The sequence below is a fragment of the Chionomys nivalis genome, chromosome 1 (genome assembly GCF_950005125.1).
Source record: "Chionomys nivalis chromosome 1, mChiNiv1.1, whole genome shotgun sequence".
In the NCBI taxonomy this organism is placed as follows: Eukaryota; Metazoa; Chordata; class Mammalia; order Rodentia; family Cricetidae; genus Chionomys; species Chionomys nivalis.
Genome location: NC_080086.1, coordinates 166473711 through 166491033, shown reverse-complemented (window position 1 = coordinate 166491033; position 17323 = coordinate 166473711). Strand labels below are relative to the sequence as shown.

Genomic DNA, 17323 nt, shown 5'->3' with positions numbered 1-17323 from the left:
GTGTGAAGATAACTCAATGGATAAAGGGCTTGCCACACACACACACACACACACACACACACACACACGAGAATCAAAGTCTCGGGCCCAGAATCCACATAAAAAGCTGGGCAAATGTGGCAACCCAGCTCTAATCCCATTGTTCTGGAGTCAGAGACAGGGATCTCTGTGGCAAGCTGGCTACCTCAATTAGTGGAATCACTGAGTTCAGATTCAACAAGAGACCGAGCCTCAGAAAACGCAGGTAAGAGCAACAGAGCATCAACCTCTGATATTCACACATGTGACCTGGACAAATATGCACTCACAAACACACAAGTGCACATGAACACTACACAATACAACACACACACATGTGTGTAGATGGATATGTATGGTTAAAGATGGAAATGTTGAATAATGGGTTAAGGATGGAAATATTGAATATTGAAATAAAGCTGAAAGTGTTGTGAGAACTTATCTCAAGTAGGTATATCAGAACACCAAAAGGGAAAGTAGAAAGTGACGTGGAGGAGATGACAGAACAGGAACATTTTTGCGAGGGCACCAGGACGTGTTTTGTGCCTGTATAAGCGATGATTCTTAACTACAAACAGTTTTGACTATCAAATGATATTTGGCTAGTTTTTCTGTATTATGGTTAAAAAAAAAAAACAACTGGTAGATGACAAGGGTGTTGCTAATTCTCCTGTGATGTACAGGAAAAACACAAACAAAGACAGCCAAAATCCGTATCCTAGTATTACTAATGATGAATCTGAGAGGCAAGCTCTCTGGTCACCTTGTGTCTAAGAAAATAATATATTTAATTTAACATAAACATGAACTGGCCTTAAAAATAAATTTGATAGAAATATTCCAAAAGACTTTCATACTAGTAGACTAAAGTGATGGGAGCACAGGGTGAGACTGACCTCCAAACTGCTTCTTCCAGTTGCAAGGGATCTTACACCTCTGCGTCTTCATAGTCTGCTTACACTCGGCGCCAGTGCGAGTGCCCTCGCGGGTGCCCAGTCCACAGTCTCCACTTGTGGGGACACACACACTCCACTGCCATTCTCCACAGTCAGATTTTTTCACCTTTTTCTCTGCAAGGAAGGACACAAAAGCAATCACCAATGCAGAAATGTCCTGAACTCCTCAGCCCCCCATTATGAAGTCTATGAGTTTTGTATTTCTCTGCATTGTCCAGGAAGACAGTGGAAATATGACAGAAGTCTTCTCAATGACCAAATCAACGCATGGTTAAGAGGAGAGAGAAAGAAAACATGGGGATGGGGGCAGAACTAATGCTACTAAATCATGTGAGAGATGGAGACTGTTCTAAGTGAATTGCGAACATTTCCTTTTAGAAACAAATGCTTCTCAGTGAAGGCATTGCCTCCCTGCCTGCTTCCTGACCACCATGCTGTGAGCTGTGATGGACGGACACCTCTGAAGCCCTAAGTGAAATAAAGACATCTTCCTCTTAACCTCACATCCCAAGGGTTTGAATGCAGCAATGAACAGTTAACTAACACACTTGCGGCAGATTCATTCTGAAGATTTGTGTAATTTTGATGAAAACCTTTGAGAGTATGAAATTACAAAAAAAAAAGAAAATACTTTTGTAAAAATAAAAATCCCAAGCAGTTTATAAAAAGTTTGAAAATGAAGAGGAAAGGTCTATTAGAGGTACTAGCAGTCAGACTAACAATTTCATTGAAAACTGATGATCTAGTTTTGTTCTGTAGATAGAAAGTCATAATGGAAATGATGGTATAGTTCCATTATACACCCCAATATCACAGCCCACTCATGACTATGCAAGGGCTTGTGCATTCAGGAGTAAAATGGAGCAACATAAAACAAGTCTCACGTAGGCGTTCCCTAAATAATTAAAAGGAATTTGGAAATGGTGGAAAAGACCAGAAGCAGGTGGCTGGGCTGCGCAGTTACCATCCGAGGAAGCGTTTCTCTGCAACTCCACTACTTACCCGGCTTCTCTTTCTTCCCAGCCTCAGCAGTGTCCACAGCTGCCAAGATGAAGATGAATGCCAAGAAGGCAGCTGCGAATTTTCGACGTTGCTGTTGGTACTGTTGGGACGACATTTCTGCGAAGGAGGAGAAAAAGAAAGAAGGTGATTTCAACCTAAGTCAGGATGAAGATTCAGCTCTATGATGAAGCAAGGACCTTACCTGAAGCTTCTGGAGCACTGGGATTTAGGAAAATTATATTGATTATTGCAAGAGGAATTTTATCATTTCCCCCAACAGCTCCAGAAAGCCATAAGTCACATGGCCATTGACAATATTCAACCACTCGCCATATCAGATTTCACAGCCATTTTGCCCCTGGGGTAATGTAAGCAAGAGAATCTTAAAGACTGATTTTGAGCGGATTCCTACAGTCCATCTTGCTGCTGGCATCACTTGGTAATAACTCCAGTCATCTTCAGGATGCCTGGAAGCCCCTGGAAGCATTCATGGCACTGCAGTCACAGGGTTCTTCAATGTGGCCATGGCAAATGATAGTGCACCATAATGTACTGACTGTTTTTTTTTTTTATGTTTAGATACATTTGCCAGTGAGCAGCATCTCTGATTCTTATCTATCCATGTTCGTTTCAAACATAATATCATCCCATTATTTTTTAGAGTGAAACGCAGAAATAGAAATGGACTTTACTCAAGAACCACTAATCCCTCAGACCTGGGGAACAGTGATTATACTTCCTCAGAAATTGAAATACCCCTCATTTCACATAAGCCAAAATCCCTAGACAACACTAAAAAGACCCCTGTTATACTTAAAGACACTTGTGGTGACCTTCTGCCAAGATGTTCATATTGCTGAAACACCCTTGAGGAAGCCACTGACTACAGAAACTTGCTTGATAGTCATTTACCTCCATTTGCTGTTAATGGTGTTGTATAGATCAAGTGAAAGTGGAGAAATAATCTTTGGTTATTATTAGTCTGTGCTATTTTCTTTTTTTTCAAAACTAGCAAGAGATTAGTTTTTAATAATTTTACAATCTCTTCAGTGAATAAGACTAATTCTGTAAGTGTGCACTCATGTGTGTTCATGTGTATAACGTGTGTGTGTGTGTGTACTCACCTGTGTGTTTGTGATCACTCTATCATGAAACTTGCTTTTGTAATTCATAAATATCTAAAAATTGATACCATGGTTACTATGTATCAATTTTCATGACATTAGAATAGTCACTTATTAGTGTTACATTTTCCTTGCTATCAATGACTGGTTTCGGTAGTATGAATAAACATATTTTACCTACGAACAAAAATTAACATTTTATCACTTTATCATTTAAAACATGAACTTTGTTGTCATGCACAACACTCAAGTCCAAATGAATCAAAGATCTCAACATAAAACCAACCACACTGAACCACATGGAAGAGAAAGTGGGAAGCGTTGGCACAGGAGACTACTTCCTAAATATAACCCCAGTAGCACAGACACTGACAGAAACAATTAATAAATGGGACTTCCTGAGACTGAAAAGCTTCTGCGAAGCAAAGAACACAGTCAACAAAACAGAACAGCAGCCTACAGAATGGGAAAAGATCTTCACCAACCCCACATCAGACAGAGGGCTGATCTCCAAAATATACAAATAACTCAAGAAGCTAGACATCAAAAGAACAAATAATTCAATAAAAAATGGGGTACAGACCTAAACAGAGAACTCTCAACAGAAGAATCCCAAATGGTCAAATGACACTTAAGGAAATGCTTAACATCCTTAACCATCAGAGAAATGCAAATCAAAACAACTCTGAGATTCCATCTTACACCAGTAAAAATGGCCAAGATCAAAAACATTGATGACAATTTATGCTGGAGAGGACGTAGAGTAAGGGGAACATTCCTCTATTGCTGGTGGGAGTGCAAACTTGAACAACTCCTTTGGAATTCAGTATGGCAGTTTCTCAGAAAACTATGAATCAATATACCTCAAGACCCACTAATATCACTCTTAGGCATATACCCAAAGAATGCTCAATCATACCACAAGGATATTTGCTCAACCGTGTTCAGAGTAGCCTTATTCGTAATAACCAGAACCTGAAAACAATCTACCTGCCCTTCGACTAAGGAAATGGATAAAGAAAATTTGGTACATTTACATAATGGAATACTACTCAGTGGTAAAAAAAATACGATATCTTGAAATTTGGAAGCAAATGGACAGAACTAAAAAAAAACCATACTAAGTGAGATAATGCATACCTAGAAAGACAAATATAATATATACTCACTTCTAAGTGGCTTTTAGCCTACAGTCCACAACCCCAGAGAACCTAGACAACAAAGAAGACCCTAAGACAGAAATACATGAATGCAAGTAGGAAGAAGAAAAAAAAAAAAAACAAGATCTTCTGAGTAAATTGGGAGCATGGGATGCAGAAGAGGAGGGTGGAAGGAGAAAGGGGATAAAGGAACAGGAGTGAGGAAAAATGTATAGCTCAGTTAAAAACAATAAAGTATATTTAAAAAGAGATGGACTCTGCCTAGCTACTCAGCACCATTCCCATTCCCATCTATAATCCAGTGTTGGCAGCTTTGCTCTTCCTAAGGCTGCATTCTCACGATGCTCTCACTGAAATGTCCCCGGCAAACCTGAGGTGAGTCCTCACCTCGTGATTAGACACCGGAAACCAACCTAGACTCACTGATTTGCAAGCTTATCGGAGTTCTCAGAGATGAGTCCCCTAGGCACCTATGTGATGCACTTTTTCCTAAGACAAATACCATTTAAAATGATTAGGCATAAAGGACTACAAGCCCTGCTTTTTCCAAAGGCTGACTAACTTTTTTTCAGGTTTTCAAGACAGGGTTTCTTTGTGTAGCTTTGGAGCCTGATCTGGCACTCACTCTGTAGACCAGGCTGGCCTTGAACTCACAGAGATCCACCTGTCTCTGCCCCCAGTGCTGGGATTAAAGCCATGAACCCCCACCACTCAGCCATCACCTGTAAATTATCTTAGCTATCTTATTATGATGTAAATTATCATGAGAATCTGAGCATTCCCATTAAGAAAACAGAACTCTGAAGAAAACTTTCTGACCAAGGAATGGGGTGGTGATGTCCCTGGTCAGGTCAGAAGTCATTCTGATTAAACCAATATTTTAATATCTCAGTTTTTATGGGACTATAGAAAGAGTAAAGGTTTAAAAGAAGAGAAAGAAATGTACTGATTAAAATTACCCAAGTGCACCAAACAGTATTCAACACCATTTGAGTGCTCCAAACAACACTCAGTTAACTTTCTGGCACCTCCCTGGTCCAATAAATCTGTGAGTGATATATATGTGTGTAGATAGCAGTTGCATGTGGTATCTTAATATTTGCCTATTTATCCTCAGCATCACAGAAAAGCTCAAGCTTTTCATGCATAGAGTTTAATTTTGCTTGTTCTCCAACATGCTGGGTACCAGATGAACACAGAAGTAAGAACAAGTCCCCCTCAGACACACAGAGCAATTAGGGAAGTGGCTAATTATTCTTCACACTGAGAAAAAGACACAATGGAAGAATAAAACTTACTAAATTGGCTGAGTTCTTTTGAGGAATTTCTTTATTTCTTACCACCTTCTGCCATCTTTATTGTATTTGACCTGACAGACATAATTCACTGGGTTTAACAAATTGGAAACTACCACAAATGGGTTCTGGGATATAGTGCATACTGTTGAGTTATGTCAAAGAAGCCTGAAATTCACTGACAAATAATGGAACCAACTGGAGAAAAGCATTCACTTGTTACACTTCAGGGCTGGCTAGAATGTGGAGGAAATTCCTCCTTTCTGAAGCATTGGAGTAGGGGCTAAGATTTTGAAAATAGCAATACCTGATGTAAATACAGACAAGGATACTGGAAACTGACCCTGCTTGTCCTATTTATAAAGACTAATATAGTATCTGGAGGCAGAATTTTTTATTCAAACTTTAATACTACCACTGATTTTTTTCTTTGAACAAAATCAGAACATCTCAACCTATTGAACTGGTTTTACTATCAAAAGAGTGGGAGTGAGTTGTAGGGCTGGTAATAAAACAACTGCTAGAGACACTTCTCATAACATCTACAGGATGCAGACAAAAAGATAAAGATAATACAGAATAAAAGGAATTACATTTTCAGCTTGGCTTACCTCTACCACTCTATGGTTTTCATAGTAAGTGTCCTTTGAGAATTAGAAGCTTGATTCCCAAATCTAGCAAGTTGGGCTTTGAAGAAGTGAGTGGACTGTTAGAAGGGTTCTGCCTTTATCAGTGATTGAATCCATGGATGAATTAGAAATCTGAACAGAGTATTAGAGACAGCAGAGCTGTAGAAGATGGAGGTTGGCTAGAGCAGTAGGTCACTGAGGGCGTGTCTTTGAAGGCCATGTCTCACCTCACCCCCTTTCATTACTTCTGTCTGCTTCCCCACCTCTGCGAGATGAACCAACAGACATGTTCCTACAATATTCTAGGTCACCCTGGCCTCAAAACAGTGGAGTCAGCCAACACAGACTGAACTGGTTGATACTGTGAACCAATACAAACCTTTGCTTCTTTAAACTGTTGGACTGTTTTTCAGTGTTGAAAAGTTTGACAACACAATTTTTTTTATTGAAAAAATATAGTAAACATCAAAGTTGGCGTTTTTGTTTTATATCAAAGCAAAATGTCACAAGAAATTATTGAATTAAAAATCAGCTAAAGACTCCATTAGTCTTTTCAGGACACAGATTCATTCTGCCTTTACTTCTGGAAGCACAATACAAATTCAAGAAACAACTCACAGTATATCCATGAGCCCAGCATTGAAAATTAGTGACTATGTCAATGCAATTCAACTGTGTGAAGTGAGGAAAATCACCTCTGTTTACAATTATAATCTATGCCCTTCCACGTGGAAAAATATCCTCTTCCATCTTTTTGTTTGAAGTAACTAAGAGAGCCCCCTGCTTAGAAGTTGCTCCTAAAACTTTGATCTTGAAGAAGTCACAGAAATATAGCTTAAAATGGAAAAAAAAATTTAAGCTAAAATAATATCTTAGCTGTTTGAACCACTGGATATATAATACATTGACAATGGGCTGGAAACAATCATTACTCTCTCCAGAAGTGTATCATAATGAAGACTGATCAGCATGCCTAAAAATGCACTTGTATCCATTCACAACACTAGAATGTACTAGACATTTTGTGCTTTACTTTCTTTAGTGCCTATGAAATAGTATTTTTTTTGATCCACATGTGCTCAACTATGTTCATAGCAGCTTTGTTTGTTATAGCCAGAACCTGGAAACAACCTAAATGCTCCTCCACTGAAGAATAGATAAGGAAAATGTGGTACAGTTATACAGTAGAGTACTACACAGTAGAGAAAAGTAATGACATCTTAAAATTTGCAGCCAAATGGATGGAGCTAGAAAACATCATATTGAGTGAGCTAACCCAGACCCAGAAAGAAAATTATCATATGTACTCACTCATAAGTGGTTTTTAAACATAAAGCAAAGAAAACCAGCCTACAAATCACAATCCCAGAGACCTAGACAACAATGAGGACCCTACATACATGGATCTAATCTACATGGGAAGTAGTAAAAGACAAGATCGCCTGATTAAATTGGGAGCATGGGGACCATGGGAGAGGGTGGAAGGGAGGGGAGAAGCAGGGAGGGGAACAGAGAAAAATGTATAGCTCAATAAAATCAATAAAGAATAAAACAAAATAAATAGTAATTTTTAACCTTGTAAAATGAAACATAAGACATTGAAAAATCATGCAAAGACACAGAATATCTGAGTGAATCTTTATAAAAATAGAGGCTTGTTAAGGAACTTTGCACATTCCTTGTCCCAGCTACAGTTCATCTCTCAACAAGTAACTTACAGAGAAATTCTTTTCTTACATTGTTTGAGGGTTTTATTTAAATATGTTTTAGACTTACCTACTTAAAAACATCTGAATGCTTTTTGGCTTGCTTTTAAAGTACATAATAACCATCCACTGATTTCTAGTTGTTGCTATTTACATTTTTAGAAAATACAAACCATTGAATCAATATACCCCACATTCTGGATTTTGGTAATTATATATTTAGGTAGAATTCACTATTCCTCTGTTCAGCTGAAAATTAGCAACTGATATGGAACCCTTCCCAGAATGACTTTTAGAATTCAGTAATTAGCCATTTATGTCTCCTGTTTGACTTTGTTCTTCTGACTCTACTGAAATCTCTGAATCACTCGGTTTTCGTAAGTTTAACATTAGCTACTTAGTTCACTAGTAGACAACTAGTCAAACATAAAAAACTTAACAATTCAAAATTAAAACAAACAAAACTTAATATTCATCTAAATAATGTTTATCTTCCTAAAGAAAACTAAGGACAACCATGTACTTATTGAGACAAAATACCCCAGGGATTTCTCTGATGTGTTCTGGCTTGGTAATATACTAATAAATCTATTTTGGTGAAAAACATGTAGCCTTTCAGTTCTGGCCCTTATCAATCTTTACAAAGTGTGTAAGTTTCTTGAAAATTGCCGTCTCTGTCAAATTTAGCTCTAAGTACACAGAACCATGCAAGAATAAGGAAGGAAAAACAAGTCTCTACAAGAACTCAAGAGAAATGAATATATTTGATAATATTCACTATTTCCTTTATAACATGACTGGTATCTAAATGTGCTTGTTAATTAGTGGTAGATCAAACTAGTTAAATGGTCAAATTATTTGCATTATTTCTTACTGCTTGAATTTATATAATCAAAACAAATTAGAAATTTAATTTCAAGATTTTAGAATTTTCTAGTTTCTTCATGAGCATTTTAATGGTTATCTACTGCAATTAAGTAAAAGAGCAATTGATAGCACAGAGCAGTGGATCTCAACCTTCTTAATGCTACGATCCTTTAATATGGTTCCTCATATTGTGGTGACCCCTACCAAAACATCATTTCAATGTTACATCATAACTGTGATTTACTATTGTGAATAGTAATGCAAATATCCAATGCACAAGATATCTGATATGTGATTCTCAAAGGAGCCATGACCCCAAAGGTTGAGAACTGCTGTTCTAAAGGGAGGCCGAACAGTCCATTCTGCAGAGATTATACTCAAGCTCAAAAAGTAAACACTTAAAAGGCTTCAGGAAGTCCCTGAAACTGACAAGGCACACTAGACTCTACCCTTGCCAAGTCGTTATAAAGCACTAAGTGTTGGGAGCAGTGAACCCCCAGATCTTGAATTTCTGGAAAAACAAATTGTTTTCCTCTACTCTGAGGCAGCCTGCTGCTGCGCATGAGACCCTCAGGAGTTCCTGACCGCAGGAGAGTGGTTTGGCTGGGGCATGACTACCAGTTACGGATCCCTATATAAGCGGCTCTGGTACACAATCAAGGGGGCATTCCTGTTTCAAGGATGACCCATGTCTCTATCTGTGAGTCTTTGTGCGTTTCAGTCTCCAGCCCCTTGCCCCGTTCACGACCTGTATGATAGCGCATAGAGCGCAGATGGGCGTGGTGCGCTATAAGTAAGGATTGCTGGAAATACCCTCTGAGTGAGACCAGCCAAGCCACCTGAAGGAAACAGAGACCAGCAGTGCTGACTTAGAAGCCTCCAAAACAAGCTGAGAAGCCTGGATGAGGTAAATCAGTCCAGTTGCTTAGAAGAGGCTCAGGTCAATCTAAGTAACTTGAAACGACATTCTCACGCTTATAAAACAGTACAGGTTTTCTGTCTTCACGAGGACAACTTTTGGTTTGTCTTTGAGCACATTTTTGCTGCTGTCAGTAACAGCTCACCCATATTCCTGTAAGTTATCCCAATTAAGTTTAATTGGTTCCCCAAGCTGACTTTACCGGCATTCTTACGTGAATCTGTTGTTGGCTCCCTGTCTGGAGTAGCAGACATTTGTTCTTGTCTCCTGATTGTAATACAGCAGACACACAGTATCTCTCTCCTCTGTATTCTTCTGTGTTACACTGCAGCCTTCTTACAGTTTGTCTTTAGCTGACTCTGTCATCGGGCTTTTCCTGTAATGGATACTGAATGTTGCCTGACTGGGATGGCAATGCACACTGCTTTATCCTGTCTCCTGAATCACCATCCTATCTCTCTGGTTTTCTTTTACTCTAGCTTCATCTGAAACAAAGTTTTCCAGGCCAGCTCTAAAGCTTCTCTCTTGAGAGCGCCTCTCACGTTGTCCTCTCTCACCTTACCAATCTATGCTTCTTTAGCCACAAAGAAATATTTTACACTTCTTTAACCCTGAAATGTTTTGATCTGCCAGTGAGAGCTTGTACTGCTTCATGTGATAGGAAATCTTCCCCAAATCTCTCTATCTGGCTAAATTTTATCATCTTGGATGGTCGAATCCCAACAATTTCACGTCTCTGAAGACTTTGCCAAGATCATCTTGTTTTTTTTCTCTGGTCCATGCCCAGTTTAGAGACTCGGATCACAAGCAACCCCTGAATGCCATCGTCACATTTTATAAATTCAGTGAAATGGAAGAAGAAAAACTGGTGAGAAAAATGCCAGGATCTTTCACGACTATTCAGTTTAGGAAGCAACACATTTAGGTAAACAGAATGCAACTTATAAATAAAATAAATAAGGTAGGCAAACAACCAGCTACCCACTGTGACAACTGATCATGTGTCTACACACACACACACACACACACACACACACATTTCCTCACCTAGATTTGTTTTTCTATAATACAGAAATGAACTTCTTGGCTTACTAAAGCTTTATTTTTGTTTGCTAATTATATGTCTATATTCAGACGCCATGCTGTGTAGAATCATAACACATGTTTGCCATAGAAGTCACACTGAAGTCTGCAGGTAGAAGTATATAGAAACATAAGAACACATCTCAGGGGGTATGCAGACAACAGCATTTTTTTTCTACTAGTGGAGCTAATATATATGCTATTTTAGATATATTTTTGCCTTTTTTAAAGGCCAAAGAACCTGGTATTTAAAAAAGAAAGAAAGAAAGAAAGAAAGAAAGAAAGAAAGAAAGAAAGAAAGAAAGAAAGAATAACTAATTCCTTTTTCCTCACTGTGCTTGGGAGTGCAGAATCTTATTGGGACTAGTTTATTCTAAGTCAAAGATCTCTGTGACAAATATAACATCCTTTTTTACCTTTATGCTTTCTGAATTTACTGAACAATAGTGATTTTGTGGCTTCCAATTTTATATATGAGAACTGGTTCCTAAAGGAAATTTCTATAGTTTGGGTTATGTTTTTTCTTATTCTTTGATTACTTTCTTCCTATATTTTTAATAAAAAAAACTTCATTTTTATTTTAAATAACTTCACACTGGCCTAATGTAAAAATATCTGGCCATTTCCTTGGAGTCGCACCATCTCATAAAGCCACATATCCGGCTTATAATATCACTAAGGCATCACTTACGCCAACCTTCTTGGACTTACTTATGCAAACACTAAGTCTTGAAAGAAAGTGTCCGAAGTATGAGCACAGAACACACAACATAAGAGATGAGTCCAACAGTCAATGCCCACTGTAATGATGAGCAGACCAATTAGATGGATAAAAGAGGGCATTCATTTAATTTTATATGACCCATGTCCTAATAATATGAAACTCTCAGACATAACCATTTCAATGGCATAGTTGCAGCTTCTAGAGCATGTGGTATTTTGGACATTTCCATTAGTAATTGTTCCCCAGTTCTCATAACCTATATATATATGGGCGTGTGCTATGTGAGAAATGAGTAGTGACTATGAGACAGAGTTCTCTTAAATATCCTGTAAGGTGGGAAGAAAGGAGAATTGAATGAGTAGGATGTTTCCCTGCAGTAAATTATGAACCATCCTCTCTAAGTACCCTGACCCAAGTAGTCACATTGCTCAGGAGAATGGAGGGTGGGAGAGAGTTAGGACATGTTTTATTTGTTGATTTACATATTTACTTACATACTTGTTTTGGAAAAATGTAGAAGTTTTAACCTTCTCCATGAAGAAAAAAGAAAATGAGGGGAACTTGAGGTAGGAGGGCCACGAAATCAATGCATAGATATGGTATTTCCAAGATGTTTAGCCATATAGGGTAGAGAGCAGCACACAGCAGAGACTAAGCCACCTAAAGAGACTGAGCCAATGACTAAAACTGTTATAAAAGTGCTTTTAGAAAATCAAGTGTTTATGACTTTAAAAATCTAGTTTGTTATTGGCCTTGTCTCATTATGGGAGATTGAAATGACCTTTCTCATTTGGGGACATTAAAAAGCAAAGGAACGTATTGACCAACTGAATCATAATCTGGATGGAAGAATCGCTATTAGTAACAAGTCATGAATAAATGTCCTCGGTTGGCTGCAAACCTGACTCTGTATTGTGCAGCCCAGCTCAGTAAAAGAGCATATCCCAAACCATGTAACCTTGGCTACAAATGGAAAGGATTAGTGCCAGGAGTGTTACTGTTCTTTCGTGTTGTTCTAAAACAATTCAGTGTGGCTTTACAAACTACTGTGTTCAGACAACATGTCTAATATCCGGTGACTTTGCTCATTCAGGCGGAGTGACTCAATTAAAAACATAATTAACGAAACAGCATGCAGATTTTCAAGTTCACTGGCATGCCACTAAGCAAAGAAATAGCGCCACACACTTTGGGGAAAGATTAAGAATACATATTGTGGATCTGATCTCCTTGATGTGTGTGAGGCAAGGAGTTCTCCGGGCAGCATCAGTCTCCAGTGCAGAGGGAAAGCGCCTGTGCATCTGCTACTACTAAATATGATCAGTAACTACTAAAAACGATCCATGCGAAAAGAATTTTACAAAGGAATCTGATCAGTTGATAGGAAATATTCCATTAATTCAGAAAGTTAAAGGGTATAAAAGGGTAAGACACAGGATGGCTTTGGAAATCACTTATTTTCTCTTATTCATAGTTCTAGGATAGATGTCGGATGTGCTAGCAATACTCTATCCTGAGACAAGGAAAAATTGATCAAAAGGAGACAGACTCTGATCCCATTCCTCCTAGAACAGAAGGCCCTATAATACATTAGCCTGGACAGTCCAGTTGTCAATGAGACCCCAGGTAGAGTGGACTTTAGGGAACCCTCGGGTGCAGCGAAGTGTGGATTGCACGTAGACAAGACTGTGTCTCTCCTAGAAAGTGTTACAAACTTTGTGGGACTAGCTAACCATGAATTCTAAGCCTCTGCTATCCTTTGGTGCCCATCTGTGAGTAAGAAAGTTGCTCACCTTAATAGACCTGGATGGAGGTGGGTGGTCCTTGGACCTCCCACAGGGCAGAGAAACCTGCTTGCTCTTTGGGCTGAGGAGGAAGGAAGACTTGATTGGGGGAGGGGGAGGGAATGGGAGGTGGCGGGGAAGAGGCAGAAATCTTTAATAATTAAATTAATTAATTAATAAAAAAATCAGCAAGAAAAAAAAATAAATAAAAAAAAAATAAAAATTCAAAAAAAAAAAAAAAAAAAAGAAAGTTGCTCTTTGTAACTTATGAGGATGTTCTACCTGAAGCATGCTGGCTGATACTGAAGTATACAGGTGGTATATTTAGATTCTTCTAGAATGCATACAGAGGCATGGTAAACTTGATTTGCAGTTATTATTCAAGCTAGCAAAGAAATTTTTCCTTAGCATGTGAAAACACATCTACACTATAATCAATAACTCACCCTAATAACTTGGTATTTCTCTATAAAAATATAAACAGGTCTACACTTGGACAGAAATTATTTTAGTAACTTGCTTTATTTAACTGAAAACTTTGAGAAATTTTTCCTTCAAGTATTTATTGATGGCATTTGTGTCTGTGTGCATGTAAAGTCACATGAATGAAGCACATGAGAGCCAAGGTGAGCATGTAGAAGTCCGAGAATAATTCTTGGAAATTGATTCTCTCTGATCCAGGGATTGAACTGAGGTTATTAGGATTTCATGCAAGCACCTCTATCTACTGAGCCATCTTGGTGAAACTGTAAAGCATTCTGTAGAGCTCTATACATATCTATCCAATTTCTGGACCTCTTTGAATCACTGGCAGAAACAGGAAGGCACTTTCTTCTCCTTTATTATGGTAAAAGCATTATGTCTTTCCTAAATGCTTCCTAGAAGATGGGCTTGAAGTTTTCTTTTAGTTTTAGTGACAGGAGCTCCCTTAGTGGCACTTTCTCGCCTTGACTCTGGGCAACCTTTTTTCTTATACCTTTTCAGTTCTCAGAGACCTCCCAGATGCCACATTGACTATGTTTTAGGTTCTTCTACCACCGTGACTCAGCCGTGTCACACACTGCACCCAGAATCCAAAAAGCACTGTCTAAACTGATACTATATTGCTGTCCATACTGCCTAATATCACGTCTAGAAGTTGGCCTATGCTTAGTTAAAAAAAGCTGGAAATAGTAGAGCCTCTACCCTTCTCTGCCCTGCCCCCGTCACACACAAGTGCTGCAAACTCCTTCCTAGGCAGTTCCTATATTACTCAGAAGGTTTCAGATGGGTACTGAGGCACCACGAGGTAAGGCTCAAATGCGTATTTCCTTGGTTTAGCCAGCAAATATTGGGTTATGAATGCCTGGTTCCATACCAGGAACAAAACCTTAGAATAAATGAACTGTTGCCCAGGGAGCCGTTTGGACTGAAGCTGGCCTCTGCTTCGAGAACGGAAGAGCTGAACCTTGCCATTCTTGATTTGCATGCCTTTCAGCTACTCTTTCAAGTTGATTCAGTTCATACAACTCTCGCTTTCATTTAAGGCTGAGTTCATTGACTACAAATAAAAAATAGAGAGGAAGGACAGAATGCAAGGAAAGGCTTCATTGATTATGCAGTGCTGCTTTGGGAAAGGGGAAGATCTTGTTAGAAACCTGGCAAACTTACTTCATTAGGGACCTACTGACATCTGTAGTCAGAGTGTGCAAGGCAGTTTAAAACTTGGATTGTCCCAGTAGCTTGGTGGGGGTGCTGGATCCCCAGCCGCTTTCTCAACCACATTCTCTGAATTCCTCCTCATGCTTTAAGCAATGGCATAGAAAAGTGGCAATTTAAAAAGTTATACTGAAGAGAAATGAGGTGCATTAGAAACTAGACATGTGACAAATGAGGATGGTGAGTCGAATTACTGACCCCATTCCCTAGAAAGCAGATTTCTGCCTTCTGCATACATGGTCACATGGACCTCACTTCCCCACCCTCCTTTCTCCCATACACAGCCACACTCAGTCTCCTTTCCCCAGAGGATCTTCTCTGTGCAAAGTTGGTGGACCAATTTGAGTATTACCATCTGCTCTTATATAGTATGGGAGAGTCAGCTACTTCCTGACCCTTGCAGAGACTCTGAAGAAGGGCAGCTTCCACATTAATGAAAGGGCTTGAGTCCTTTTCATTCTTTCTTTGGAAGTATCAAAAGTTCCCATCTACTGGCCTCCCTAGAAATAATCAAGCTTAGGGATAAAATGACCATTGAAAATTAGCGAAGAATTATCAAAATAGTTCATGCATACCAAAACAAACCTTAGATTTGTAGGAATATGTCTAAATTACAAAGGCTGCATTGCTTCTGGGTATCTTGGTTTGGAGAAATAACTGGAAAAGTGTTCTCATCCATTCTGGCGATGGATGGAGATAGAGACAGAGACCCACACTGGAGCACTGGACTGAGCTCCCAAGGTCCAAATGAGGAGCAGAAGGAGGGAGAACATGAGCAAGGAAGTCAGGACCATGAGGGGTGCACCCACCCACTGAGACAGTGGGGCTGATCTATTGGGAGCTCACCAAGGCCAGCTGGACTGGGACTGAAAAAGCATGGGATAAAACTGGACTCTCTAAACATGGCGGACAATGAGGTCTGATAAGAAGCCAAAGACAATGGCACTGGGTTTTGATCCTACTACATGAACTGGTTTTGTGGGAACCTAGCTGGTTTGGATGCTCACCTTCCTAGACCTGGATGGAGGACGGAGGACCCTGGACTTCCCACAGGGCAGGGAACCCTGACTGCTCTTTGGACTGGAGAGGGAGGGGGAAAGGATGGGGAGAGGGGGAGAAGAGTGGGGGAAGGGGGCAGGAGTGAGGGTAGGGGGAGAGAAATGGGAGGCGGGGAGGAGGCAGAAATTTTTTTTTCAAAAAAAAAAGTAAATATACATTCCAAACAATAAAAAAAAAAGACAAAAACCCAAGAGTACATGTTCAAACAAAAGAACATAATATCTTCATTTATAACTTCATTAAAATAGAAATTACTATTATTTTATCACTTTAAAATATACCATGAACAAATTAAATCTAATTAGAAAAAAATATTTAAGAAGCACAAACGTTGGGGTTACTTGTCATCCGTGGCATTGAAGATGAATATCATCCAGCTTTTTCAAAGTCCATGCACACGTGATCAGATAATGTGAGGAAGTGAGAAAGTTCACTGCCTCAACTTTCATCACGTAGGAGGGAGTTACTGGATACTGTCCAGATCAGATACAGTCCTGATCTTTCAATTAGAATCGAATCTTTGATGTGATACATTTTTAAAAAAAAAAAAGATAAAATCATCTGTTCTTTATCCTCTGAGAAAGTCTTTGTAACTAATTTTGAATTTTAGTCATTATAGTTAAGTCTTTTACAAAAAAAAAGAAAATTAGTGAAGAATGATCAAAATAGTTCATGCATACCAAAACAAACCTTAGTTTTGTGGGAATATGTCTAAATTACAAAGGCTGCATTGCTTCTGGGTATCTTGGTTTGGAGAAATAACTGGAAAAGTGTTTTCAACATATATATCTAGGAGTAACAGTTAAGTCTGTGTGTGTATATATGTATAAGTACATATATATATATAAAACTGTAACTATAATTAAGCTTAGATTACTTCATTCTAGAGAAATAAACGAGGTTAATGGAGATTAATCTGTTCTGTAAAGAATGCTATTAATAATCAGAATGACAGCATGAGAAGAGTTCAGTGTGCAGGTAATAGATATTGGGATAAATCTGAAATCACATTGACAATAGAATCAAGAGTAATAGTGTTCTGAATGGTGTACAGCTTTGACCTGAAATAAATCAATCAGAGGTTAACAAGGTAACTATAAGATGCTGCAACTAAACACATTTCAATTGATAAATCTAATCAACTTGTTTACAGCAGAGCTCAAGGAGCAGGGAAGGGCTTTCTTGAGCACACACTTAATGTGCACAAAGGAAAATGTGAGTGGAGAACAAAACAAATAAATGACCCAGTCGCGGGCATGGCTGGGGAGTGCGAAGTGCTGAAATGTTCTTCCTTACCTT

The 17323-nt window shown here is 38.8% G+C and overlaps 1 protein-coding gene across 1 annotated transcript in view; it reads right to left on the bottom strand.

Moving 5' to 3' along the window:
* Ptn (pleiotrophin) overlaps positions 1-17323 on the bottom strand; it is an 85594-nt gene that overhangs the window by 18060 nt on the left and 50211 nt on the right. The window contains exons 2-3 of the mRNA XM_057773917.1: positions 1977-2093; positions 915-1088 (exon numbers count right to left, since the gene is read on the bottom strand). Coding sequence (XP_057629900.1) covers positions 915-1088; positions 1977-2091 — 289 coding nt within the window. The 5' untranslated portion in view covers positions 2092-2093. The remainder of the gene's footprint in view (positions 1-914; positions 1089-1976; positions 2094-17323) is intronic.